The sequence below is a fragment of the Cyrtonyx montezumae genome, unplaced genomic scaffold (genome assembly GCF_038088225.1).
Source record: "Cyrtonyx montezumae isolate F1298 unplaced genomic scaffold, pur_monq_1.0 scaffold_10, whole genome shotgun sequence".
NCBI lineage: Eukaryota > Metazoa > Chordata > Aves > Galliformes > Odontophoridae > Cyrtonyx > Cyrtonyx montezumae.
The window spans coordinates 3,743,568-3,769,222 of record NW_027071826.1 but is presented as its reverse complement, the minus strand read 5'-3'; the positions used below and the strand labels follow the sequence as shown (position 1 = coordinate 3,769,222).

The window sequence follows — 25,655 nt, the reverse complement described above, 5'->3', positions numbered from 1 at the left end:
TCTGAGCACATTTAACGTGCGTCCTGCTGCAAATTTTATTCTCAGGAGTTGGTTTTTTGGAGGGTAGCACAGAACTGAAGCTTCCAAGTTATGCAGCAGGACGTTTGTGGTTTTTTTTGAGCTCACCATAAACCTTTTGTAAAGGAGCAATTCTGTGAGCAGTGACTTAATGCATCTCTTGTGTGTTGCCCACGAAGTGTGAAGATGTATGAGTGTATATATATTTTTAGAGGGTCCAATTCACCTGGATAGCTCAAGCAGCCTGCCTTAGCCTACTGTGATTAAAAGAGTGTATTTTTCCAAACAAAAAACATGCTGTAAGGTCTTTGTATTTCTCCTGACTCAGAGCAAGGCTTGGCTGGCAGTTACTAACTCTCATCTGACACAGGTGGGATGCAGCTCTGCATCACAGGAGTTCCTCCATGCCTTTCTTTAGGGGATAACGTGCAGGGAGCTCACCTTTCTTCACTTGTATCTGAGAACACTGCACAGCTTTTTGACACCGCGGATAGAAATGGTGCTAAAGCTGACCTCATCACAGACAGTCCCGAGTTGGAAGTGACCTATGCTCATCACTGAGTGCAGCTCCTGGCTCCCTGCAGCAGCACCCAAATGATGAACCGTGAGTGCTGCGCTGGATGGCTGCCTTGGGGGACACGAGCCCCTTCGCAGCACCACGTTGTGTGCCACGGTAGCATCGATTTCGGGGTCACCTCGGGCTGCCTGCGGGGCAGGGATGTCCCACCCGGAGGAGCGCTGGCGGTGGGGGCTTGGAGCTGCACTGGGGGTGTTTTCTGATCTGTTTCTGATTTAGCGCATCCCTTCGCAGTGGAGCCCTAAAGAGAGGGTTACGAAAAGCGCGAGCCGTGAATGCGGTGCGCTCGGAAGGTTTGGCCGCTCGGGAGGAGGAAGGGACTGAAAGCAGCGCTCTCCAGGGGGGTGAGAGGAACTGCCCGGAGGCAGGGCGAGGCTGCTGTTGACACGTTACTGAGCAACGCGCCGGCGGCTTTTCCCAGGACGGCAGTTCAGGTCGATTCTTCCGTCAGGGCAAGGCTGCTTCCAGTAAAGAGGGAAGGAATACGGGAACGCGAGGAGGGCGTCACCGCTCCGTGCAGCGGCTTGCACCGCCGCTCTAAGACCTCGCAGCCCTAAGTTTGGGGCCGGTGAAGGGCGGTGCCGGACAGCGGTATCAGAGCCGCGGGCCGGGACCCGTACTCGCTCTCCCGCCCCCCGCCCCAGTTCCCCGGGGCGCTGCGCGCGGCGCGAGCGACAGGGGGCGCCACGGCGGCAGGGCAGAGGGCGGCGTGCCGGCGGCGGCGCATGCGCGCGGAAGGCGGCGGCGGTAGCGGGCCGCACCGAGCGGGGCCGACGGCGCCTCAGCCGCCGCCCCGTCAGCGCCCGGCGAGCGGCACGGAGCCCGGCCCCCTCCCGCGCCGGATGTGATGGCCGCCCGGGCGGGGGGGTGAGCGGCGGCCCCGCATGACGAGCGGCCGGCGGAGAGCCCAGCGTGGCCCGGCCCGGCCCTGACGGGCGGCGGCGGCGGCTTCTCCTTCCCCTCAGCGCCCCCTCCTCGGCCCGGGCGCCGCGGGCGGCGGGGAGCGGCGGGGCGGGTGGGCCCGATGCGGAGGGCCGGCAGCAGCCATGCAGCCGCCGCCGCAGCCCTACGAGTTCTTCGGCGAGGAGAACGGCCCGAAATGGCGGGGGCTCTTCGTGCCCGCCCTGCGCAAGGTCAGTGCGGGGGCGCTCCCGTCGGGGGCTCCGTGCTGTGCCGTTGGTGCTGCGCTGCGGTGGCGGAGCCGCTCCCGGGGCCGAGCGGTGTCAGGGGCACGGAGCCGCGGCTGCGTGGCTGAGGGACCCCGGCCGTCCGCTCCTGGGCTCCTTCCTACGGCTGGAGTTAAAGGGAGCGGTGCGCAGCAGGGCTGTGCCTTACAGGTAGCGGCAGGACGAGGCGGAAGGCTTTTCGCAAAAAGAGCGGGGATTTGGGTTGGATGTTAGAGGGAAATCCTTCATGCAGAAGCGGTGAGGCTCTGGCGCTGCCCGGAGCTGTGGGTGCTCCATCCCTGGAGGTGCCCGAGGATGTGGATGGAGCCCTGGGCAACCTGAGCTGGGGACACCCAGCCCGTGCACGGGTTTGGGGCCCCTTCCAACCCAAATCTCGTGCTTGAGGTTGGGCAGTAGGTGCTCTGCCTTGCTGCAGTTGGATGCCTGTGATTAAAGCACGCCGTGTCACCCAGGTGCTAACTGCTGTCATCCAGACATGAAGTGGGGCATTGTCAGTTTGACCCCAGTGGGTTTCATTAAATCTGAGTGGTGTCTTTAGTTGCAAAATAAAAGTGATGTGGAAGTCAGAGAACTAATGCTACTCCTAACTTCTGTGCGTTTGATTTTGGGCAAAAGCAATAGGGCAGGGACTCCGTTCCGTGCACTTTCCTTCTAACCAGAGAAGAGAAACTTTCAACCTCGGTGACTGCTTGTTAAAATGTGCCGTTGCTTATAGCAGTCTTTTCTCCCTTTGGGAAAGTGCCCTGTGTGCAGTGCCCAGCCTTCAGCATGAGGCAATCCCACTTGAATGTGTGTTTCTTTTTGTGGCCGTGCAGTATCAGTGAGTCAAAACAAAACGGTGTCGTTGTTCCGGCTGCTGCAGGCTATTGTGACAGTGCTTGTGGCTGGGAAACCCTGCCTGAAAGGTGGGATGCTCTGACAAAAACGCTGGGGATTTTTAAACCTGAACGTTTGAGGCTTATTGTTTCGATTACACTTCGATAATGAAAGCATTGCTGTTATTTATGGGGTGGCTGGAAGCTGCTCTGCTGAAATCCAGCTGTGCATCAGAAGAGCAGGTTGGTGCTTTTTGCATTTATAAAGCGCTGCAGTGGTTTTTAAATAGTGTGTGAGTTAATCCTGGATGGAGCTGGGACTGTGCTTGTCAGCAGGCCCAGATATAAGGCAGTGTGCTTTTGTGATGGCAGCTGAGCTTGAAAACTTTCCTGCCAGACATCTGTTCATGGATCACGCTGAACTTCTGAGCTTCATGGCAAGGTCAGCGGTAGCGGTCCGTTTCCCACTTGGAAGGCTTTCTTTGAGTTATTTTTAAACGAGTGCTTGACTGAAGCAGAGAAACAGTTTTTGTTACGGATGTTGAGGTGTGAGAAGTGTTCATTTGGGAGTAGGGGAAGAGGTGGAGCAGGCTGACAGGTCAGCGCAGTTACCTGTGCTCACAGGGTTTCCTTGCTGCTTGCAGTTGAAGTCCATGGCTTTGAACAGCTCAACGCTCTTTCTTTATGCATGCTGCAAGTTTTAAGGCCATTTTTTATCAGAATGCCTAAAGCCATGTGTGTGCACTGAATTCTGTGCAGTGCAGCTTGGCTGCTGACAAATGGTGGTTGGGAATATGGAATACTTGATGACAAATGAGTGCTAAATGCTGTGTGCTGGGGGCAGGCTTCTTAGGGGGGAACCAAACTAAGCAGCAAGGTATCATTGCCTGTGCAGCCTGCTGTAGGGAGCTGCTTTGCAGGGAGTTGGACTCGATGATCTCTAGAGGTCCCCTCCAACCCCTACAGCTCTGATTAAAATATATACCTTTTTAGTATACTTAAATCACCATGTTGTTAGCAGGAGTGCCTCAGAACCTCGTTATGCTGGAATTGCTGAAGTGGTTTCATGTGTTTATGCTCCTCCAGCTGGTAGATTTACATATCCTCACTCTGAAACACGCTCTGTTTTTCTTTTGCTGTGCTGGAAACGTTGCAAGTGGGAAGTGAATGTAATGCAGTGCAGCATACAAGTCCTGTGGCACTCACTGAAGCAGGAAAGCTCAGCATTAGCTGTTTGCTCACACTGTTGTTTACTTGTACTGCTGCTTGCAGCAAGTAAAACCGGGCAGGTTTTGTGTTGTCTGGGGTTCTGTTTTAGTTCACATGTAGGGTTTGCTCTTCCTCTTGAGTGCTTTGGTTTTTCCAGCCCCATGGCCTTTTTGAGGGAAGATGCTGAGGATGAGACGTGTTTCTAAAGGCGGTGTTTCGGTTCTGTAGCCCTGTTTCCCAGGCAGCAGTGGTGCCGAGCTTTGCTCTTGCAGATTGTCAGCCCCTGTGACGATCAGCCTGGGGGAATGGTGGGTGGGTGAAGTGACAGCGATGCTGAACTGAAATCACTGTGGATACACACACCTGGACAACTCTTGAGGCACAGATTCTGGGGAGGTGGGTGGAGGAGGTGTGGGAAGGAGCGCCAGGTCCCCATGGAGCACTGCTTCGTTAGCAGCAGGCTTGTTCCTCCACCTCTCGTCTTCCTATCAGTGGTCAGGTATCTCTGTAGGTTGGGTTTGGTCCCGTATTTGTGGGTAGGCTGATTTCTGTTGTTGCAGAAGCATTCCCTACCATAAGTGAGGAACCAAAGGGACAGCTTCTTTTGCTTAAATCCTACTTTTTTCCATGCTTTTTTTTTCACCCCCCCAGCTCTTATACTGCTTAGCTTACTTCTGTTACTAGATTTTGGAATTGGCAAATGGTAGGAGGAGAATTTACTCAGGCACTGGCACGGTATGAAGGTAGGTAGGTTTTGGAGCAGCACAGTTTTATTTGGCAGCAATTAAGAAACACTTCCTACAAATTAAAAACCACAAGTTGTTTGCTGCTGGGAGAAGGGCGTGAAGGGCCGTGCCTAGCTCGTTTGGGGTTCATCTCAGCTTAAGGCATTTTATGTGGATGGATGAAATCCAGATGTTTTAATTTTAAGATGCAAACAAGTGTTTGTGTACGTTTGAGCACACACATTTCTGCTTGGCCCTTTGCATAAAGGGACACGATCAGGACCTGCCTCCACCTCCTGTGGGTTGTCCTTCCCTGCACCCCTGTCCTTCTCTGTCATGTCAGACAGCTGAGGGTATAAAGCATTTGTGCTAAGGTGGTGCTGTAGGATGGCAGTTGAGTGGGCTGTCCCTGTGTGTGATCCTGTCACAGCCTGCAGCATGTGCAAGGTAGGGCAGCTGGATGGTGATTTTATAGCACAGTAACTGTGTTATGTGAGCATCTCATTTTGTTGGCCATGTATCAAATCAGATGGTTGTGGTGTAAAAGCTGAAATGTGTTACAGAGTGGATGGGGTGGGAGGGATCTGAACCCCACCCCTGCATGGGCTGGGTGCCCCCAGCTCGGGCTGCCCAGAGCCTGTCCATGGCCTCAGGCACCTCCAGGGATGGGGTACCTACAGCTCTAGGTAGTGCCAGGGCCTCACTGCCCTCTGGATGAAGACTTTCCCCATAACATATGAGCTAAAACTCCCCTCTTTTAGTTCAGAACTGTTCTCCCTTGTCCAATCACACAAGCAGATAGTGATAAGTTATTCTCCTCCATTTAGGAGCTCCCTTTAGGTACTGGAAGGCTGCAGTGAGGTCTCCCTGGAGCCTTCTTCTCTCCAGGCTGAACACCCCCAGCTCTCAGTCTGTCTGCACAGGACAGGTGCTCCAACCTCTGAGTATCCTCGTGCCCTCCTCTGGACCCACTCCTGCAGCCCCATATCTCTGCTGGGGTCCAGGCCTGGATGCAGCAATGCAGGTGGGGCCTCACAAGGGCTGAGCAGAGGAGGACAGTCCCCTCTGTGCTCTCTGTTGGTGCAGCCCAGGATGCACTTCACCTTCCAGGCTGCAAGAACACACTGCTGGTTCAAGTCCAGCTTCTCATCGGTCAGACCCTCCAAGTCCTTCTCAGCAAGGCAGCTCTCAGTGTTCTTCTCATGGTCTGTGCACACAGCTGGGACTGCCCTGACCCTAGTGTGGCACTTTGCTCTTGGCCTTGCTGAACATCGTGAGGCTTCTGCGGACCCATTTCTGAAGCCTGTCCTGGTCCCTCTGTCTGTGTCACTGCCTTCTGTTGTGTCACTGCTTAGCTGGGTGTCATCAGCAAACTGCTGCGGGTGTGTGGTGTGGGACCACATCTGAGGCCTCGCAGGAGCCCAGGTAGATGACATCAGCTGCCCTTTGTCCACTGATGCCATCACTCCATTGTAGAAAGGCACCAGGTGAGTCAGGGTTAATTGCAAGCAGATTGTTTATTAAGCTCTGTTTTGCTTGGGAGCCTACTTCACACTGTTCCTCTGTCAGCATTTACTACAGTTTGATTTGAGGAGCAGCCATCTAGAAATTGCTGTGGTGGAAATGGAGATAGAAATTGGTGCATCTATTTTTGGGAAGTTGGTGGCACGTTTTTATTTGGGATGTCTCTTCAGGTTGTGAAACCTTTGTGCTTCTTTCTAGTAGTTACACTTGCAATATTGATGCTGTCATTTTTCAGTGAATAAAAGCATAGCAGGCCTCTAAGCTGCTACATCTGGTTCCCTTCTTCCTCAGGAGAGTGTGACGGTAAATCATCCTGACCGAGGGATTAGAAATGCCTTTGGAGCAGATGTTTTCTGTTTTTAATGGGCAGTGTTATCTTCTGAAGAGACAAGATAAAAGGGAACAGAAACCCGACTGGAAGAGAGACACTTGTCCAGTTCATTTTTAATAACTGTCTTTTCAGCATGGCTGCTTTCCACGCCACTGACATGTTCTCATCAGCTCCAACACAGCACATAGAGATACTGACAGTGGTGGTAAGACAACAGTAAATGTTTCTCTTGAATGCACTAATTACTGCTCTTTCTCCCAAATTTGTACATTATGTTCCTCAGTTACACAGCCCTGCAAAGCTTTACGTGTCCCCAGGTCTGGTGTTGCTGTGTTGTTATGAGGTGAGGATGACATAAATCATTGCTAAGCTGCTGTCAGTGGCTGTGGGAAAAGAGGAGCGTGCAGTTTCTGTGATGAGCACTTTGCAATTTCAGCATGCAATTTCTGCATCGTAGTAAGTCCAGAAACATTACTTGCTAACAGGTTTTGCAGCAGCATATTTTAAATGAGAGCTTTCTTGCTCTGACATTTCAGTGAGTGCTGAGTTCTGTTTTCTGCGAGTGCCATCATTGGGAATATAGTGAGAGAGGTGGGATGTTGCGTGGTCTTGCAGAATTGAATATGTCTTTGGTGGTATCTGCTGTGCAGACTCGATAGGCACGTCCTGGGTTTGGTTGCTTTCAGGCTTTGTTTATTTTCTGAGCAGTGTTTTGTTTTGCACGTGTTCTCACTGTGGAATAACTGGAGCTTTCCAAACGTGTTTGGATGACCAAAATACGTGTGTTACATAAAAAGCTGTGTAGTTAGCACGGCCAAATCACTGGCTTGTCCCCGTGGTGCATCCTGGATGGAAGCTGCTTGCAGTCCTGACTTTTCTCAGCTTTTTGCTGTTGCATGTGCAATGCTTGGGGCCTTGATTTTATATCAGCACGTAACAATTTCTGCGAGTCCAGATGTTATTGAGGTTCAGACTTTGTGCCTTAACTCCTCTGGGTCAGAATGAAGCTTATATGCTGGTTCTCCCAGGACTATTGGCTGCAACGCATTGTAGTCTTAAGTATTTTGACCCTTAAAGGAAGCAGCTACAAGTCAGATGGAAATGGATTCTCATGTTAGCTGTGGTGTGTTGTTCAGTGCCAGTTAATGACAGCGTGCTCGGAGCCTGAGATCAGTGTTTGTACCTCCTGTGAGAAACACACCCTCAGTCCTTCCTCCTTTTTCCTGCATTCAGTGTTTCATCAAGCATCTTCTCTGTTTTTTCACATCTTTCAGTTGGGGTTTAGATGAATTCTGTATAGAGTAAGTGTACTGTCTGTGATGCAGCAGCACCTGGTTTATATGGCAGGGGCTTGGCTCGCATAACTAGCTCTGTGTTGGTGTCTCGTTATGAAATTATTTTCTGTTAGGGAGCTTCAGGTGAAACTACTCTTAAAGCTGGGAAGTGCTGCAGTGATGATCTCTCGTGGTGCTGCAGGCAGTGTCATTTTAAGTGCAAGGCCTCAGGGAGTGTGGCCTCAACCAGGAGGCAGAGAACCAGCCAAGAAAGCAAGCGTGACTGCAGTACTTAGGTTTGCATTCATTGTGTGAAGCTGAGATCCCTCCGGAGCTGGGGGAGGGCTGAGTGCTCTCTGCTTGTCCTCACCATTTTTAGGGACTCATACACTCCTCAGAAAGCTGAGGGAAATATAACATGAGCTGTTCAGATGTGAACTGAAGTCATTTTCTTGGTGGCACTGAAACACGTGCCCTTGTGAGAGGAGGATGGCTGTGGTCTGAAACAGCAAACAGCCATTGTGTGTCTTCTCACCTCCTGTAGCTCTTGTTCTTGGTGCTACTGAGGGGCATCTCGAAGGGTTCCTTCTGTACAAAGCTGCAGCTCGTTTCCTAGCTGGTCACTAATGCTGGAGCAGTGCTCTTCAGAGAGAAGCAAGCAAGGCAGGACCTTAACTTGGCACTTCCTGGTATTCCATTGTTTAGTGAATTCAGCTCTCCTGTTCAGGAAGAACGTGCGATGTTCCTATATTACTGAAAACCTGCAGGCTTAAGTAAGTGTTTTCATGGAGTGTTTTTGGCTTTCTGGTGGTTATTTTTTTCTTCAAGTAGTAGCCAGTCATGGAGGTGCTTGAGCTGCTGATGCAGAATCCAGCCCTCACAGTTACGTGAGGGCATCTGTCCCAGGATGTGGCGTGGGGGCTCACACGTTTGGCTGTCCTCTCAGCACGCTGCCTGGTGCCTGGGTTACCCACTCCCATATAACCAGCCCTGCTCCCACGTTCACAGCAGCTGAGCGGTTTGTTTGTCTTGTTCTTGACACCACGTACAGAATGGCAATGTGGGTATGTGAGATTACTGTTTTGAGGCGATTAACATATAATTTGTTTAGGGGAAGGTAGGGAATTTCCCTGGACTTTGCTATTTATAAGTCTGTTGGCTATAGCTTAAGATCTAGTTAGCACTTTCCTGACTGAGAGGCTGCCAGCAAAAGCTGAGTGTATAGATGAACTCTGGAGGATGGGCTTTCTGTTTCTGTAGGGTAAGGTGGTTGTTTGGGCTCATCAAACATTCAAACATCAGATGCTGTTGGGAGAACAATTTTTGACCAGGTGAGTTGCTGCAGCCCTTCAGCTTGTGTGTGTGGGCACGTGCTGCAGTCGCTTGTTGCAGGTTGTCTGCTCTAGCTTAGCCTTGGAAATGGAAGCAGTCATTCTCCTCCTTGAAGCGACAGACATGCATTATCCTGCTGAGCATTAAAGGGATGTGGTCCTCTGCTTGTCTCACACCACACTTGGCAGTCAGGAGGCTTATATTCTGCTGCATGCTTTTCCATAGGTCTCCTGCCCTGCAGTATGTGTTTGGTACCTCCTTTTCTTATACCTCAGACAGAGATTCATGCTCTACTTGGTTTTCTGGTTCTCAGGCATCACCAAGAATTGTTCCAGCCCTTGTCTGTTGTCGTGGCTTTTCACTGCCATAGGTTTAAGAACGCCTTAATTCAGTTCCTTCCTAGACTGCTAGTTCTCCTTCCCTGGTTTTCCTGCTGTGTTCAGGCTCCTCTGTTGACAGGTCACCCAGTACTCATTAGTAAGGTTAGGAATAAGTGTGTGCTGCTCATTCTGTGAGCTGTGGAATCGCAGCGATGGCTTTCTATGCATCTTCAGCAGAAATCTGCCTAGGTTTGAGATTTCACAGCCATTAAGGGAAAACAGTTTTCATTTGAAAAGAAGTGCTAAAAAAGACTAATTTTTACAAATTCTTTTGGGCAGGTTCAGCAACAGGTTCACCCAAACCTTTCAGCAAAGGAAGATTCCCTCTACTACATTGAGGAGTTGATACTTCAGCTGTTAAACAAACTATGCATTGCCCAGCCACGCACTGTCCAAGATGTAGAGGTAAGATGATCTACTGGAAAAACAAGTGCTTGCTCCCAGAATCACTGGGAGGAACAAAGGTATGCTGAGCAGTGCAGCTTGAAGTTAAAGCAAGGTGCATCTGAAGAGCAGAGCTTAGTAATGCTGTTTATCTAAATGATTAAACAGTATTCAAGTTTCATAAAGCAAGTTTAATTGGAAATGAATTTTCTTATAGCATGTATCAGAATAGGAATGGTGGAAATTCTTGCTTTCAGCATTGTTTTTAGAAATGCAGAGTACTTTGAAGGATTTTCTGCTGTGTGAGTGCAGCTTGGTCTAAGGAATGATCAGATGTAATATATTATATTTTTTCCTACTCTTTGACATTAATACTCAGGAAAAAAAAAAGTTGTAATGAAAGGTTAGGCCTGGACTGCACAGCTTTGGGGGTGGAGTTGTATGTTCCTAGAGCTCACTGAGGCTCATATGTTATTGCAGCTGTCTGCTTTTGTGTCCTCAGTTAGAAAGTGAAAGCTTTCATGGAGCTTGCTTCAGTGTACAGGGTAGAGGTTGGAAGTGCTCTCGTGTAGCTGTGATCCACTATAGCTTTGCAGAGTACTAATTTTGCATCAGTGTCAAAGATTTTTCAGCTTCAAACAAAATGAAGTCCCCATCTGCTATGCTATATGTTCCTCATGGAAATAAACATTTACAAAATTATTGCCTGAGGGGTTCTAGATCCTTACTAGGTGCAGTAATCACCTTTTATTCAACATTGACTCGATTCATTAATTATTAATTTTGGTTTATGATTAATGTATTTTGTAACACTGATGCATAAAGATTATAGTATGACTGAATAAAGCTTAATAGTCCCCTAATAGCTCTCAGGATCATTACTGCTTTCAGTCTGGATTTTGAACCATAGAAGTGAAGCTGAGAAGTTCTGTGTTCTTTCTCCAGCTGCTGGAGGTCAAACCCTTCAGGACTCAGGACAGTTCGAGAGGGCACTGGTTGTTTTATATACCAACTCCACTGTTTTTTGCTTCTGAGTTAAGAGATGATTGAGTACTCTGTACAACTGACTTAATTTTTTGTTAGATATACATGTGCTCCACAAATTACTGTGTGCAGAAGTGCTCACAGCCTTGTGAGGAACCTGGCAGCTCTCAGAGCTGTGGTTCTGGGCATCGCAGATGCTAAATCCTCTGTGTTGTATTTGAAACATACCTGGCATTATAAAGCTGTGAGTAGTAAGCCATTGTTACATTTAGCACTGTAATAGTTCTTTAGTATAAAAACACAGCTCTGTCTAAATAGTGGTAAAATATTCCCTGAGACTTTATTGTTCAGTAGGTCAGTAAATTCTGACTCTTTTGGAGTAGGGAAAGTAGAATTGAGTGTTTTGTTACGGTTTGTTGGTGCAATTGCTGAGCAGCAGGCATCTGGGAGCTGCAAGTTGAAGGCTCCTGGCTCTGCTCCTCTGCTGTTTTTAGCTATTAAGAGACGATGTGAGAGCTACGATCTCTGAAGTTTATTGTGCAGCTGTTTACACAACAGCCTGGAGTTAAAGGAACTATTTGTGCACAGTACTGAACCAAAGCGTTTGCAAGATCAGGATCAAAAATCCCAAATATAAACTTTCTGTAAATAGTTAAAGCCCTTCAGATGGTCCCCAACAAAACAGTGGCACAATCCTGGGGCAGGTGATACATGACTTGTTGAAAGACATCTGAATTCCACGTTGTACCCTTTTACATGTGCTCTCCTGCTAGCCTTTCAAGGAAAGCTGGCTTCAGTGAGAGCAGCCTGTAGCGTCGAGCTGCTGCCCAGGCAAGGTCACAGCACGTTCACCTGGCACAGCCAGCTGGCACAGAGAGCTGCCCGTTGGATGGCTGTGGGCAGGTGCTAGAAAACTGCCTCTGGGAGGACCTCATGCCTCCTCTTCCTCATCAGAGTCGGTGCAACAGTATGGTAGTGGGCTGTGCAACAGCTTCAGGGTGTAAAATGAGATAATCTGCTGCAGACAGAACGGAACACAGCAGTTGCAGCATCCTGGGAAACATCTCACTTGTCTTTTGTGTTTGTTATACGCTGGCTATTTAACTTAGAGAGAATGTTTTTCCGGAGACACTTAAGAAGCAGCTGTCAGAGTTTGGGTTAGACTGATTCCTCCAGCTCACAGGTGCTGCTGCAGGAAGCTTGGAGAACTTGTGGAGAGCAGGGCTGGGGTTTAGCATGTCTTCAGTGTGGGATTGCTAAAGTGTGGGACTGCAGCCCAAAGCAGTTGTTTCTCTTACAGAGGGGTCATCCCAACTGCTCTTATGCAGGTGGGAAAATGTGAATCCATATAAAATCCAAATAAAAATGGCCTGAAATTGCACAGTGCAGCAGGGAAGGTGCTCCTGTGCAGGCTTGCAGAGCACAAAGTGCTACAGGCAACCTTCTTCCAGCTGTGTGTAGAGCTGCAGTTGATGAAGATCTGTGCTTGCTTTTATTCCTGCCCTAAGCTTCATCTGATATAGCACAAGTTCCATCCTTTTATGAAAGAGGAACAGTAACATCTTGTTTTCTTCATTTAGACTGTGAGCTGTTGAGTACTTCCTGGTGTTTATATTATGGTCTCAACAGCAGTTTCTTGAAGTTCATGTGATCTGAAGATAATAGGGCAGGAGCTGTTGTAGGAGATGGGAAGTTCCTCGTGGTTAGGGCAGGGAGGTTGGTTGGGGTTACTGAGCAAAGCTGAGTTGGGTGAGGAGAGAGAGTAGTTAGGAAAATGCACTGCAAGCACTGAGGAGGAGGATAATTAGCCGTACTGCAGGGGAAGTAATTTGTTGTTTTGTTTTTTAAACTTCTCTTTGATTAATGCAGTTAATCTCAGTGTGTCTGTATGTTTGGACAGGAGCGTGTCCAGAAGACGTTTCCTCATCCCATAGACAAATGGGCGATGGCGGATGCGCAGTCTGCCATAGAGAAACGGAAAAGAAGAAACCCTCTCCTGCTGCCTGTGGACAAAATACACCCCTTATTAAAGGTAATTAACACACCAATTGGTGACTGCTGCTTCTGCCCACCACACACCACAGCTGTACTGTTGCCTTCCAGCACAGCCTTTAAAATAGCTCTTTAATTTGTGTAAAAATAGGTAAGTTTCTCATATTGGCAGAAGGAGTAAATAGTCATCATAGATCAGGACAAATACATTGTAGGTGTAATAAATCTAGATCCCTGAATTCATCCAACATGCTATTCTACTTTGAAATAGGACTTGTTTGTTTGGGTTTTATTTACGTTAAAAACTAACTGAAATACCTTACCCACTTCAGTGTCACTGTTTTGACAGCTTTGTTTGTTTCAAAATGCTGCAGAAACCAAAATAGGAGAGAACAAGTAGATCCTGTTCCCTGTGTACTATAGACTAGTATATCAGTGTCCTTTCAGTTACTGTTAAATATCACTGATACCTTCGTTTTAAAATCTGCAAATCCACAGTGATGTTACAAAAGAACAGATACAGACGTTATTGTTGCTGTGAGCAGTGTGACCATCTCTGGTTTTAGATGTCAGTTATAACAGATGTAGAGTTTCTTATTTGCAGTCAAGATTTTGGGCCACATAGCATCTATTCTTACTGTGCCCATGGAGATCTTTTTTTTTAATGATGAAACTGCACTCTGATTTTTTTAGGCCAGTGTCTCAGTTTGTGACAGTTGATGAGACGGGAAGAGAAGTTAGGAAAGATAACAGCGTTTTGTAAGACAACACTGGCTTCTGTTTGTGAAATCTGTATTAGAAGTGTGTGGATGTAGGTACAGAGCCTGTTTGGTTTTTTAATAGATGTTACATCCAGTATCGAAGTTCCTCTAGTCAGAATATGGCAAATAGCACAGGGAAGTGTTTGCAAGCATTTGCTTTGAGGCTGTTGATGAAATTTCCTTTTGATGTCCTTTGCTCCTGCTATCATATTGTCTGCGTTGACAACTTACAGTAATATCAGTGTTGGTAGAAAACCAGATGTATTAATGTCATTCCAAATGGCTTTTTAGAATAAATAGTGGTTTTCCTCTTCTTTTCAATTTGTAGGAGGTCCTAGGTTATAAAGTAGATTACCATGTCTCTCTGTATATTGTGGCTGTCTTAGAATACATCTCAGCTGACATTTTAAAGCTGGCTGGAAACTACGTTTTCAATATACGACACTTTGAGATCTCCCAGCAGGACATTAAAGTATCCATGTGTGCTGATAAGGTAAGGAGAGGCACTGTAACAGTCTCCTGGGCAGTAGGGGTTTTTTGGAGGGTATGTCTGAAGTGACACAGGAGGGGATTCTTGCTTAAATACAGAACCGTTGCTCTTTATTTGTGCCAGAACTGTTGAAGACTTTACCTTAACTTGAGCATCTGTTGGGTTAGTGAAACTTCTTATAAATAAATATAAGGACAGAAAAAGTTGTGTTCTGTTTCTCAGCTGTTACTGTCCTCGTGATGCTGCTTTGTCGTGACACCTGACTCCTTCTTTGTAATACAGAAAAGACCTTAATTTTCCATCTTTGTTAATATGGGAAACGTTGAATTTTATCATTAGCAGGAGGGTTTTGTCCGAAGCCCAGGCAATACACCTTGAATTCAAAATTGGTTCTGCATGAAACCATACTAACTTATACAGGGAGAAATGGCTTTGGCAACTGTTCCAACCTTCTGCTGCCAAAGTTTAAATATTACTCCCTTGTGAAAGTGATCACAGAAAGTGTTGTATTAAAAACTCAAAGGATTTCTCTGAACACATTAATAGCTGAGCTAGAGCCAAGTGTTAAAATCAGGCTTGCATATAATTGTTTTAAATTTCTTTGCTAGGTTTTGATGGATATGTTTGATCAGGATGACATTGGCCTGGTTTCTCTCTGTGAAGATGAACCTTCCTCTTCTGGGGAACTCAATTATTATGACCTAGTGAGAAATGAAATTGCAGAAGAAAGGCAATATCTCCGGGAGCTGAATCTGATAATAAAAGTATTTCGGGAAGCTTTCCTCTCTAACAGAAAATTGTTCACACCTAATGTAAGTCCTTCACTAGTTTATCGATGTGTAATGCCAGTTTCTCCACTAATAGCTGTAACATACCAATTTTCCATTAACCACACTGGAGGTAAAACTGAGTGTGATTTATTGTACGTCAGTGCATAACAACTGTTGACTGCATGTGATGTAAAAGGAATAAATTGCCACCAGTAGTGTGCAGAGTGCTATTCTCAGAGTGAGGCTTTAAGGATGAGATTCCTGCTTGGATCCCAGAAATAACTGGTGCCTCCTGGTCATGTAGGTAATAGTTACACTTCTGCTTAACGCAGGAATTGTTTACCTACATGTACAGTGAATGCAGATGAATACTTGAAGCAACATTTAAAGTCTACTCCGTGGCACCCTTTCTGTAGTAACTACAAGTAAAACAACCTTTGGCTCCAGATTCGCTAACACAGGACTGACTGTAAAGGAAATCTCTATGTGATAAATGGTTGGAGTACTTGATAATTGACTGAAATTATATTTGTGGCAAATTCTATTTTCAGGATGCTAGTCCTAAGGGAAAAGCACAGCTCTTGTAGCTGAAGTAGTTGTAATGAGAGATGTGTGAATCCTTTCACAGGAGGGAAGTGAAGGGGACCAGCACAGCATAGCCTGAACTGGGATTCTTGGAAGGTTCCAGAAGATTATAAAAAGAGGCAGCAGCAGATGTTTTCATTACTGCTGAGCGTGGAGGTGCCTCAGTAGCTGATATGACATCAGAGTATTATGCAGATATGGGGGCAAAATTCAAATGAAAAACCTAGAAGGAGGAGGGAGTGATGTTTTGGAGCTGAGGAATAGTCTTTTGTAATTGGGGAATGGATATGAAAGACTTGGGTTGTTTGATTCCCTGAAGAGCTTGCTGTAGTGTAGAGCTAGCAGGAGGTCCAATGTGGCTGTGCAGTTAGGATAAAAGAAGAGAAGCATTTGAGAAGTATGTTTCAGAGGGGACATAAGAAGAAATGCAAGTTGTTTTATAGTTGGGTCTCTTTGTGGGGTGTAAATTTGAAGTCTAAAAGTAGGACTGGGGAAAGGAAACAGCCAGCTCCTCGGTACCCAGGTAGTGTTTTGCTAATGTAGCCGAGTAATGGCTTTAGTTTTACCTGTGGTTTTGAGGCTCTGACCTTGGAGCAACTTTAAATTGCCTCCTTCCTGTTGTGTTCTGAGAGGAGAAAACAGCAGCTGTGAATTGTGGCTGAAAAGGGCATTTCTGTCCAAAGCTCTGAACAGACTGTACCAGGACTGCTGCTGCTCCTGGGAAGGGTGATGTGCTTTCTTTTGCTGAGGTGAGAATTGTGCAAGGCTGGATGTGCCCGGACAAGCCTGCAGGCTGGGGAGGCCATGTAATTTAACTTTCTTCCTGTCTCCTCTCCACTTCTCTCTTGGTTCAGGCTTCTTGAAAAAGGCTCTGCTGTTTACATAGGCAAGATAAATGATTCTGAACTCTACTAAGATACGTTTTATGTTTGCAGGATATTGATGTGGTATTCAGCAACATTTCAGATATTCATGAGCTGACAGTGAAGCTTTTGGGATTGATTGAGGATACTGTTGAAATGACTGATGAGAGCAGCCCTCATCCTCTGGCTGGCAGCTGCTTTGAGGATCTTGCTGAGGTAAGGGCTCAGGTTTGTTTTGCTTTTAATGTTCTAATTTGGGGTTTATTAGGTTATTTTTTTTTCCAATCCTTTAGTGTTGTTTTCTCAGTAAACATTTGGTCACGACTTACACACATTTAAGTTGTTCTTTTAATAAGTTCTGAATAGAGGTCTTCCCTACCCATTCTTCAGTAGGTAAACTAAAGCATTTTTCTACCTGTCACAGAAGCTGTATCAAGCAGATAAGCACAAAACTAAAATCTACATAGATCTACTTAACAACTGTACATTTGTAATTCACGTGTTCACACAAAGATGATCATAACATGTCAAAGGGATTGTTACGCAGATGTGAAAGTGTAGCTTGGCCTGTCTCATTGCCAGGCTCCTTTGCTGAGTGTTGCCATTGTAAAGGTGCTTCAACTTATCTGGAAGGATAATTAAAAACAAGCAGCCCTTGCAAGCTGGAATTTTCCTGCTTTGTCTGTTTTTCTGCATCAGTCCTCTGGAAGGTTTCAACATAAATATTTTGATGTTTTTGAGATGAGGAAGTATGGGGAAAGTAAAAGTTTTCCCTGGTGTGAAAGAAATGCAAAAGCATGGTGCCTAACACATGAGTGGAAGTGGACGTTTGCTGATAAGGTGGTAAAACTGTTTCACTTTGTTGTGTGGTTTTTTTAGCTCGACACTAACTTTTGCAATCCTGGATACCACCGTTTTTTATTACTGCCTTAGATAATCTCATGAGTGATGTTCAGTTGTTGACAGAATGTCAGGACTGAGGGCAGAGTGTCCTTGTCCCTCTTCTGAAATGTCCTTCAGAAGGCAGCTAACAAAGCAGAGTTGTAATCAGTGGATTGTAAATCCATTATCCTGGTGTTTGTGTTTTCATAAGAGTTATTTTAGATATCCACAATGTGAAAAAGTTGGAACCTTGCTGCACTACAGTAAAAGAGCCTGAAGATTGTAAACACCAGTGTAGAACTATGTGCTGTGTTAAGGTAATGTAGATAGGCTTTTTGTCTTGGCTGATATGGCAGAGAGAAACCGTGTGGTGTTATCTTTCCCATCTTTCATTTGGATGCTGTCAAATAGGACTCCCATATTGTATGCTTCTAGGTAGTGGAATGTACCACAAAACAGTCTGTAAAGGTGCATTCAGATTCAGATCAAGAAAATCAGCCTGTTCAGTTGGTGTCTCCTCATTTCTCATCAGCTGCTGCTGAACTGCCAAATTTTTCTTCCCCACCACAAAATCAAATCCCATGCAAATGTACAGCGATGACTAGAACTTGTTGGTCTGTCAGGAGTGATGATAGGAATTTGCATGTGAAAAGGGAGTACCTTCTTTGCCTCTCATTTAATTACAGCTGCCCCAGGAGTAAGGTAGGAAGTTCCCTGAGCCCTGGGAATGTGCATTACTTGAGACTTCACCTGATGTTCAGAGTAGCCTTTGTGGTATTCCCTACCCTCAAATTCCACAGCATTCATTCTGAAGAGCAGTTCTGCATTGAGATGGAAAGAAAAGTGTTCTTATTCTAGGTATCGTGCCATCAGTACAGGATAACTCCGTGATTCATGAGTGATTCAGCCCAGTGAATCTGCAGACTCAGGAACAACTTGACAGGCTTTGGAGCAGGTGATCTATGGGCAGTCATAAATTATTCCTACAGAGCTTCATGTGAAGTCAGGTTTTATCCTGTCCTGCTTGTAGTTGATGTTACAGAGTCACAGCCAGATGACCCATGCAGACTTGCTTTTTCTGTGCCTGAAACTCCTGAAGTTGTCCTGTGCAGGCTGTGAGATGTATGCAGTGGTTCTTGCTGGAGATCTTACACCTAGATGCTGTGGAGGTTTCGATTTCTTGCAGACTTTATTGTCTTGGAATTGGTGGGACTGTACTTGAACTAGATTAAGATCCCTTGTTTTCTTGTAATCTTTTGGGCACAGTGCTCAACCTACTCTTACTGTGCTTCTCACCAGAGTTTCACGAGAGCCAAATGCATGCATTTCTAACAGCTTTGTCCCTAATTACTCTTTTTTTAACCCTTTTAGAGGACTTTAATAATCCAGAAGAGTCTCAGTGTAGTTACTTTGTCCCAAAGCAAGATACTTTCCCAGCTTCACTGCATGGCCTGAGAAATGTGCAGATGAGTGTTTACAAGGCAGTCCTTAAGCATAGCATTCTGAAGTGATGGTGGTACAACAATGCCTCCTTGTGACAGCCTCCAAAGTTCACCTGAAGCATTACTTTGCTGCGTTCCTTTCCCAGTTGTTTTTTCTGCTGGCAGAGAGGAGTTAGATAAACCATTCTTGGTGAAATGTGAGTGGTCTGAGAGCCAGAACTTTGCTTATTTCCCACTGTTCCAGCAGAACAGTTTGTGTTAGTGATAAGTATGGTAAGATTGCACGCAACTTTTTTTCAGCATTCCTTGGTTAAGAAGTAGAAAAAGATTTGTGAATTAATGAATATTTTCTTATTGCAAAATGGATCTTTGGAAAAGTTTGACTTGTATATTAGCTTATTAACAGGATGAATGTTACTGACAGGCCTGGAAATATCATGCTTTCTTCTTGTATGTACATAATTCTCTGTCTTTATTTAGGAGCAAGCCTTCGATCCATACGAAACCTTGTCCCAGGACATTCTCTCTCCACAATTTCATGAGCATTTTAATAACTTAATGGCAAAACCTGCTGTTGCTCTTCACTTTCAGGTAAGCACGAATGAGAGATACTGAATTGTTTTGATTCTCGTGTTTTGAAGGTCTGTGATAGGGGATTACCTCTCATACCTGCTGTTTCTATTTCTGTTCTGCTTTTTAACACTAAGCACAGGCATCAAGGAATGTTATTTTCATTTGCTTGCCTTCATACCCCAGGTCCTCATGTTTAGCATTGGGACTGGGACTGACAGTTTTTCTTGACACATTTATCCAGCCAGATCATCTGTGATTTTATTTTTTTTAAACATGATGTTTCCACTAAAGACTGCTGTTCAGAAGAGAGCTGAGCATGTGCTCAGTACCATGCTTAGAGAAACTATGTTCCCAGCTAAACCCATTACAGTAGCACTTGGTTTGTAGTTTAGGACCTACGTCTCGGAAAACTGAGATTCCTCTTCTTCACAGTGAGTGTTTTCTCTCCACCCTTGAGTGCTTGGTGAGCTGGATCATCTCGTTAGCAAATATAAAGCTGAAAACCCTATTCCAGACTAAATTGGAAATGGAGTCATTAAATGCTGGATCTGGACTTCTCAGCATAAGAGGTGTGGGCTTTTCTGGGGATGTTCCTCTACACTTATCCAAGCCCTGGAGTAAAAACAGATTGAGGCTCTGGGCTGTTGGACACACCATGGCTGTCTCTGGCTATTGCAGAGTTGTGGTCTCGTCTTAAACAGAGAGGAGGTGTCATTTTCAAAACAGAGATCAAGAATTTCAGATTCTGTTTGGTCACTGACTTGGTATGAATGGTAGCAAGGATTTCCCTGTCCTTTGGAGGATAGCTCCTAGTTTTAGATGCTGAATTACTTCTGGGAATGGAAAAAAGGTTTCCCATGCATTTTCTAATTCTTAAACTTGTGATGCCTCAGCTTCTAAGGAAGAGGAGATACTAATATTTATTTCCTCAAAATGTAATGGCACCTCCATATTTCTGTGGTAAATTGGATGTAAACTAAAGCACAGCATGTGTAATTTGAAGGAGGCATAATTAGAGAGAAGTTGGTGGCAAATACAGGAGTCCTGCCTGCTCCTTAATGCTCCAGTGTTCTCTTCAAGTTCTGCAGCAAACTGTTGCCCAGACAGAACACGTTTTGTTGGAGTCCTGCATTCTGAGGTGTGCCCAGAATCATGTGTGCAGCTTAGCCATAGTGCATTTTTAGGTCTGATAACTGTTGCCATTAATTGAGTGCTGCAGAAAGTACTGAAGTGTAAAGGTGCTATGGATTGCACTGTGAGGGCCTTGTATGTCAAAGGATGCTTATAAAATGAGCGGTGGATGACTTGGTCCTCTAGCTGTTACATTTGATTTGCTGCTTCTGGCAAAAATGCAAACTGTTCAGCTTGTGCAGCTGCAGCCCTTGTAGGGGTTGGAGGTGTTCTCAGAGCTGTGGACTTCTGGTGAGTATGCATTAAAAACCACCCTAAGCTGATGATTGAAAAAAGTGATTGCAAAGCCTGGAGGAGCACTTACAGGTTCTGTTGCTCCGTTTGTTAGGCAAATTTGTTTTCAGGAACTGACTGCGTCCAACCCAACCATCCTGCTCAAAGCAGGGCTGACTTCAGAATTCCACCAGAGCGCTCAGGGTTCTGTCCTGCCCTGGTTTGAGTATTTCATTGTAATTAATCCTGTTTATTTTTCCTTTTCAGTCTACTGCTGAAGGTTTTAAAGAAGCTGTACGTTACGTCCTCCCACGGCTCATGCTTATCCCTGTCTATCATTGTTTGCACTACTTTGAATTACTGCAGGTAAGGAAACCACACGTTTATTTCCTGCTAAAGCCTTTTCTTCATATGGAGAATCTGAGCTTTGAAATAGGCAGTTAGATCTTACTTATTTTGCAGTGTAAAATAAAAAAATAACGGCGAACATCAGTGTGAGATCAGAGTGTGTCCGAGAAGCAAATTCACCTGAAAAAACCCTCAGAAGCACCTCTTGCTCTGATAGGAAGGTTTGAAGTAACTGCATAATTTATTACACAGACCTTGACTGAGCTTGAGTTCAAATATAGCTAACAGTGCAATACTGAAATCTTTTAGTTATTTCTTTACTTGAGTTCTGCATTTTGTATCCCTTCAGTAGAAAGCTAAGCATGATTTAGATGAGTGTTCTCAGCATCTGGTCACACACTGCGTTGTATCTCAACTGATCTTATTGGGGCTGGGAGGAGCACATCCCTTCAGCAGAGTCAGAATGATCTGGTCTTAATTTTCAACCGTTTGTCCTGGGTACTAAAGAGTAGAGATGCTGCAGGCAGTACCATTTTTCATGGTGTACCACACTTTGTGATGAGAAGGAACGAAGATAAGCACTATTATGTTCTTGTTTTCTGTCATCTAAGAAATGGCACTGATGACATATGAAAGCTTTCAGGAATTCCGACTTAGTTGCTGAAAAGTTCTTCCTGTAGGATGTACTTTGGGGGTCTTACTGTACAAATTGTTTACGTTGGCATCTGGCCCACACGAGCATTTCTGTGCATTGAAGCATTACTTCCATTAGAAGAGCCTTGCTTGGTTTCTCCACCGATGACTTCCGCGTGTTTTATTCTGCTGTGCTCTCACAAGGTGGTTTACATCAGCAGATCCTTCCCTCGGGTATAACAGCTAAAAGCCAAAAAGTAACTGAGCGTGTATCTGTTTTGCTTACAAGCAAATGTTTCTGCACTGAGTTATGAGATCAGAGGCCAGCAGTCAGCAAAAATTTAACATCTGACATCCATGATAATCATTTTTGAATAAGGAGAAGCAGTCTTTGCTGTAAAAGTGCTGTATCTCAAAAAATACCTGGTGTTTTTTTAAAGTAGCTGAAGATTGTGTTTGAAAAAAGGTATCTATTGCACTAGGAAAGCTTGTAATACTGATAAGGTTAAGTGAATTATAACTAAATGGGATATAGTTAAATGGGTGAAATAAAATGTCCTGTAGCTATAGCTTGCATTTTGTTAATAGTATCAGAAATTATGCTTTTTTGTTCTGAAGTTCCTAGTGTAAAAACCAGTGTAGCAGTTGTACAGGTCTAAATAATCTATATTCTTTCTTTTCATTTCTGAGAAGGTTGCCTGAATGAAGGAAGAGTAGGAAACTTTACAACCTAAAACATCTATAATATAATGTAAAATCTTTTCAAAGGACAGAAACTCAAGCCTAGAAAAAGAGTAGTTGGTATCTAACGTGGTTTTTTTTCTTTGATCATCTCTGCAGTGACTTTGTGTGTGCTGAGTTGGATAAGCAAACTGTCAGTCATTTGATTTGGGTCACGGACCACACATCTGCAGTGTATGAATTACCAGGATTCTGTCATGAAATTAATTCCAAGTGACTTAAGTTTTAAATCTGGATGTGTTTCTGTTGATAGTCAGGTTAGGACAAAGTGTAAGGGGGGAAAAATATGTCTCTCTGTAGCTGTCAGGGAACTGAAGCTGTCAACTTTAGGTTACTGGACCATCTGCAACAAGAGCAGCAAATCTACATTGCCACAGTTTTAATACTTCATAAAGCTTGTGTGACTGTGAGGAGAGCTTGGAAAATACAAAGTGCGGGCAGTCAGAGCAGCGTGGGTCCATGAGCCTTGCTGTGATGTGGAACTTAGAGCTCCATAGTTTACATCTCCTGTTCAAAGTAGTGTAACTTCTCTTTCCATGAAGGTCAGTTGCGTGTGGTAGGTCTCAGAACTTCATAAACTGTTGTCCTTTCAGAACAGAAATGAGTTTTGTATGTCTGCTCTTGGTTAGCAGCTGTAGAGAGGGCACTGGGAAACGGCCTTGAACACCTGGAGTCAGAGGGCAGGCCCTGCTGCTGCCTCTCTTTACTGATGTTGATTGCTTGTTCAAGGAATGACAGAAGACAGCTCACCGTGGATTGTTTTGCAGCAAGTAATTACAGCAAAGGTTGAAGGGAGCCACACTGAAGAATTACCTTGAGACATAACTGGTAGTGACCAAAACATCAGGTCTTGCAAACAGATAACAAATACACTGTGATTGTGACCTCCATGATTAATTATTGGAGTGTTTCAGAATGCTGCTTGGCACTTGTGAGGACAAGCACGTTAATGCTGGCAGGGAAGAGGGGCATTTGTCATTTCACCAGTCTTTCAAGCTCTGGTAATGTTATCATAAATGTCTGTCGATACCAGAGTCCCAGGGAGTATCACTCACTGAATGCAGTGGGAAGAACTCAAAGGATCATACAGTCTGTCCAAGAATGCACATGTGAGATAGAAGAGTCTTTAAAATCCTGAAAATGAGCAGTTCAATTAAGTGTTTATGTACAAGGCTTTTCTTTACTTGAGAGAATATATCCTGCCTTCTCATGTGACTGTCAGGCACAAGATTACCCCTAGTTTGTGCATGTGACTCGTCATATTGTCATCAGGCAACTCAAAGTCTGTGCAGTTTTGCCTTGATCACTTCCACTGTTACCTCATCACTGACACAGACAGAAAAACCCCAGCCAGTATGCCACAGCATCACCAAGGCATCCTTTCTCTACTGAGTACTGTACTTCATTATTGTTTTCTGACAGTTTTCTGTATAATAAAGTGAGAATACTCTTAATTTATCATCACTAGTATCTTAAATACATATATCTGTATTCTTATGTCCTTAAATATATCTGGTATAAGCAGGACCCTTTTTTCCTAAAGATTTACGTGTTTTCCTGTCTAGCAAATGTGTTACACTTCTGCATCTGCTGTTTAGACAAAAAGATACCTGATTGAAAGCAGGCATTTGGAAAAGCAGATGTTGACTGAATGATTACAGAGAGACACTCTTGAAGTAATCTGCCTGGTCGCTGGGAATGTAGATGTTAACTCTGGAACTGGAGTGGGTTACTGGATAAGTGGAGGCTTTGTTTTCAGTACCACCACCACCAAAAAGCACTGTATGCTGTTTGATGTCTGCTAACTGGCAAAGCTCATTCTTTGGAAGGGGTATGCAAGAAATTGTGCTTAGGACAGGTGAGGAGGAAGAGTATTCTATCAAGCTGGGTAGCTTTTCTCACTTGTAGCACTTTGCTTTTTTCAAGTCATTTTCATGTTCTTTGTATTTCTGTGCCTCCTACAAAGGAAAAGAATGGTTTCCACAGAGGTAGACATCTTGTTTTTCCCTTCCCTGTACTGTTCCTCAGCTTGTAAACTTCCTAGAAATTTTTGGCTGCAAAACTTTCATTTTTCTGGTACAGAAGATGGAGGTTGTTTTGGCATGTGAAGAAGAAAAATAATGGTAATTCAGAGTACGTGAAGGGGATGCACCAATCTGGTCAAATCCTATTCTCTCAATTACTTTTAGAGGAAGCCACATATCCTTGCTGGGGAACATAGTGGGTAAAGGAAAAGAAGGCTTCTGCCATGCTGAGTGATTTTAAGTAGGACTTCTCTTAAAGTATGGAGGTAAAACAGAGCTCATCCAAAATTGCGTGGCATGTTGTCTTGGTATTGCCCAGCAGTTCTGTTTGCCTGAGTTTCCTGTAAGACACTGATCCTATCTTGAGCACAAAAGGAGTTAAAACCAAAGATCTCTCTTACCTGTATCAGAAGTGCTTTAGAAGTGATGACCTTAACGAAAAAGAGGAATTCTCTGAAAGGCCTTTCTCAAAGCATGCTGCTGTTAAGTGTATGGACATATGAAAGCTTGTTACATATCAAGTTCAAGAAGTTTCAACCTAGTGGCACAGACCAGTCAGGTCTTTGTGCTGGGTCTCACCATTTACATTTTGCTATTAGTAGCGCATCTTGAATTTCAGACTATTTAGAATGGGAGAGTTTGTTGAGCAAAGCTGATGATGTACTGAAGATTGCTGAATTTAGAACAGTGAGAAGAAAAAAAGTGAATCTTGATCGTTCCGTCCTTTGAATGTGCTCTGAAACATTAAGGTTAATTGAAGTAAGATCACATGTAGTCACATAAAACAGCATTTAATCCTGGACTACTTCAAAACTCCAAACTGTTTAACAAAATGATTTTCAGTTGTGAAACACAACATTGTTGAAGAGATGTCGGAGATGTTTTCTTTGCTGATTAGCATCAGATCTCTGTTCTGGGTTGTCTTCCTAAACTGCTGACCTCCCTCTGCTTTTGTACAGTCTGCTCCTGACTGTCTGACATTATTTGGTTACGTGCATTGCTGGTTTTGGGTGTGCTGCTGCGAATAACTCTTCTGTTGACTGGAAGCCATTGATCTCTCTGAGTGCTGTGAAAAACTCTGGGAAAAAAAATGTTTGTCAGTCTTCCTACCCTTCTGTCCTTTAGACATATCTGAAAGAAAAACATTTATTATGTTACAGCAGCTGCAGGAATGCAGTGAAGATGAAGAGGATCGGGAGTGCTTAAAACAAGCCATTACTGCTCTTCTGAATCTCCAGTGCAGCATGGAGCGCATCTACAGCAAACACTCGCCAAGACGTCGGCCTGGGTAATAACACACACATCTATGCTGGTTTTCCAGTGTTGGCAGAGGAAGTAATTATGTGGAAGGCATTGTTGCTTTTTTTCCTCGTTAGCTTGTGTGTTTCCTTTTCAAGAGGTGTCTTT

The 25,655-nt window shown here is 44.8% G+C and overlaps 1 protein-coding gene across 2 annotated transcripts in view; it reads left to right on the top strand.

The window, feature by feature from the left end:
• The first annotated feature begins 1,353 nt into the window (after positions 1-1,353).
• Positions 1,354-25,655, top strand: part of SOS2 (SOS Ras/Rho guanine nucleotide exchange factor 2) — a 42,045-nt gene continuing 17,743 nt past the window's right edge. For both annotated transcript variants that reach the window (XM_065748346.1, XM_065748339.1), the window contains exons 1-9: positions 1,354-1,728; positions 9,652-9,777; positions 12,641-12,772; positions 13,822-13,986; positions 14,592-14,795; positions 16,274-16,417; positions 19,006-19,116; positions 20,770-20,868; positions 25,409-25,536. In XM_065748346.1, coding sequence (XP_065604418.1) covers positions 1,642-1,728; positions 9,652-9,777; positions 12,641-12,772; positions 13,822-13,986; positions 14,592-14,795; positions 16,274-16,417; positions 19,006-19,116; positions 20,770-20,868; positions 25,409-25,536 — 1,196 coding nt within the window. In that variant the 5' untranslated portion in view covers positions 1,354-1,641. The remainder of the gene's footprint in view (positions 1,729-9,651; positions 9,778-12,640; positions 12,773-13,821; positions 13,987-14,591; positions 14,796-16,273; positions 16,418-19,005; positions 19,117-20,769; positions 20,869-25,408; positions 25,537-25,655) is intronic.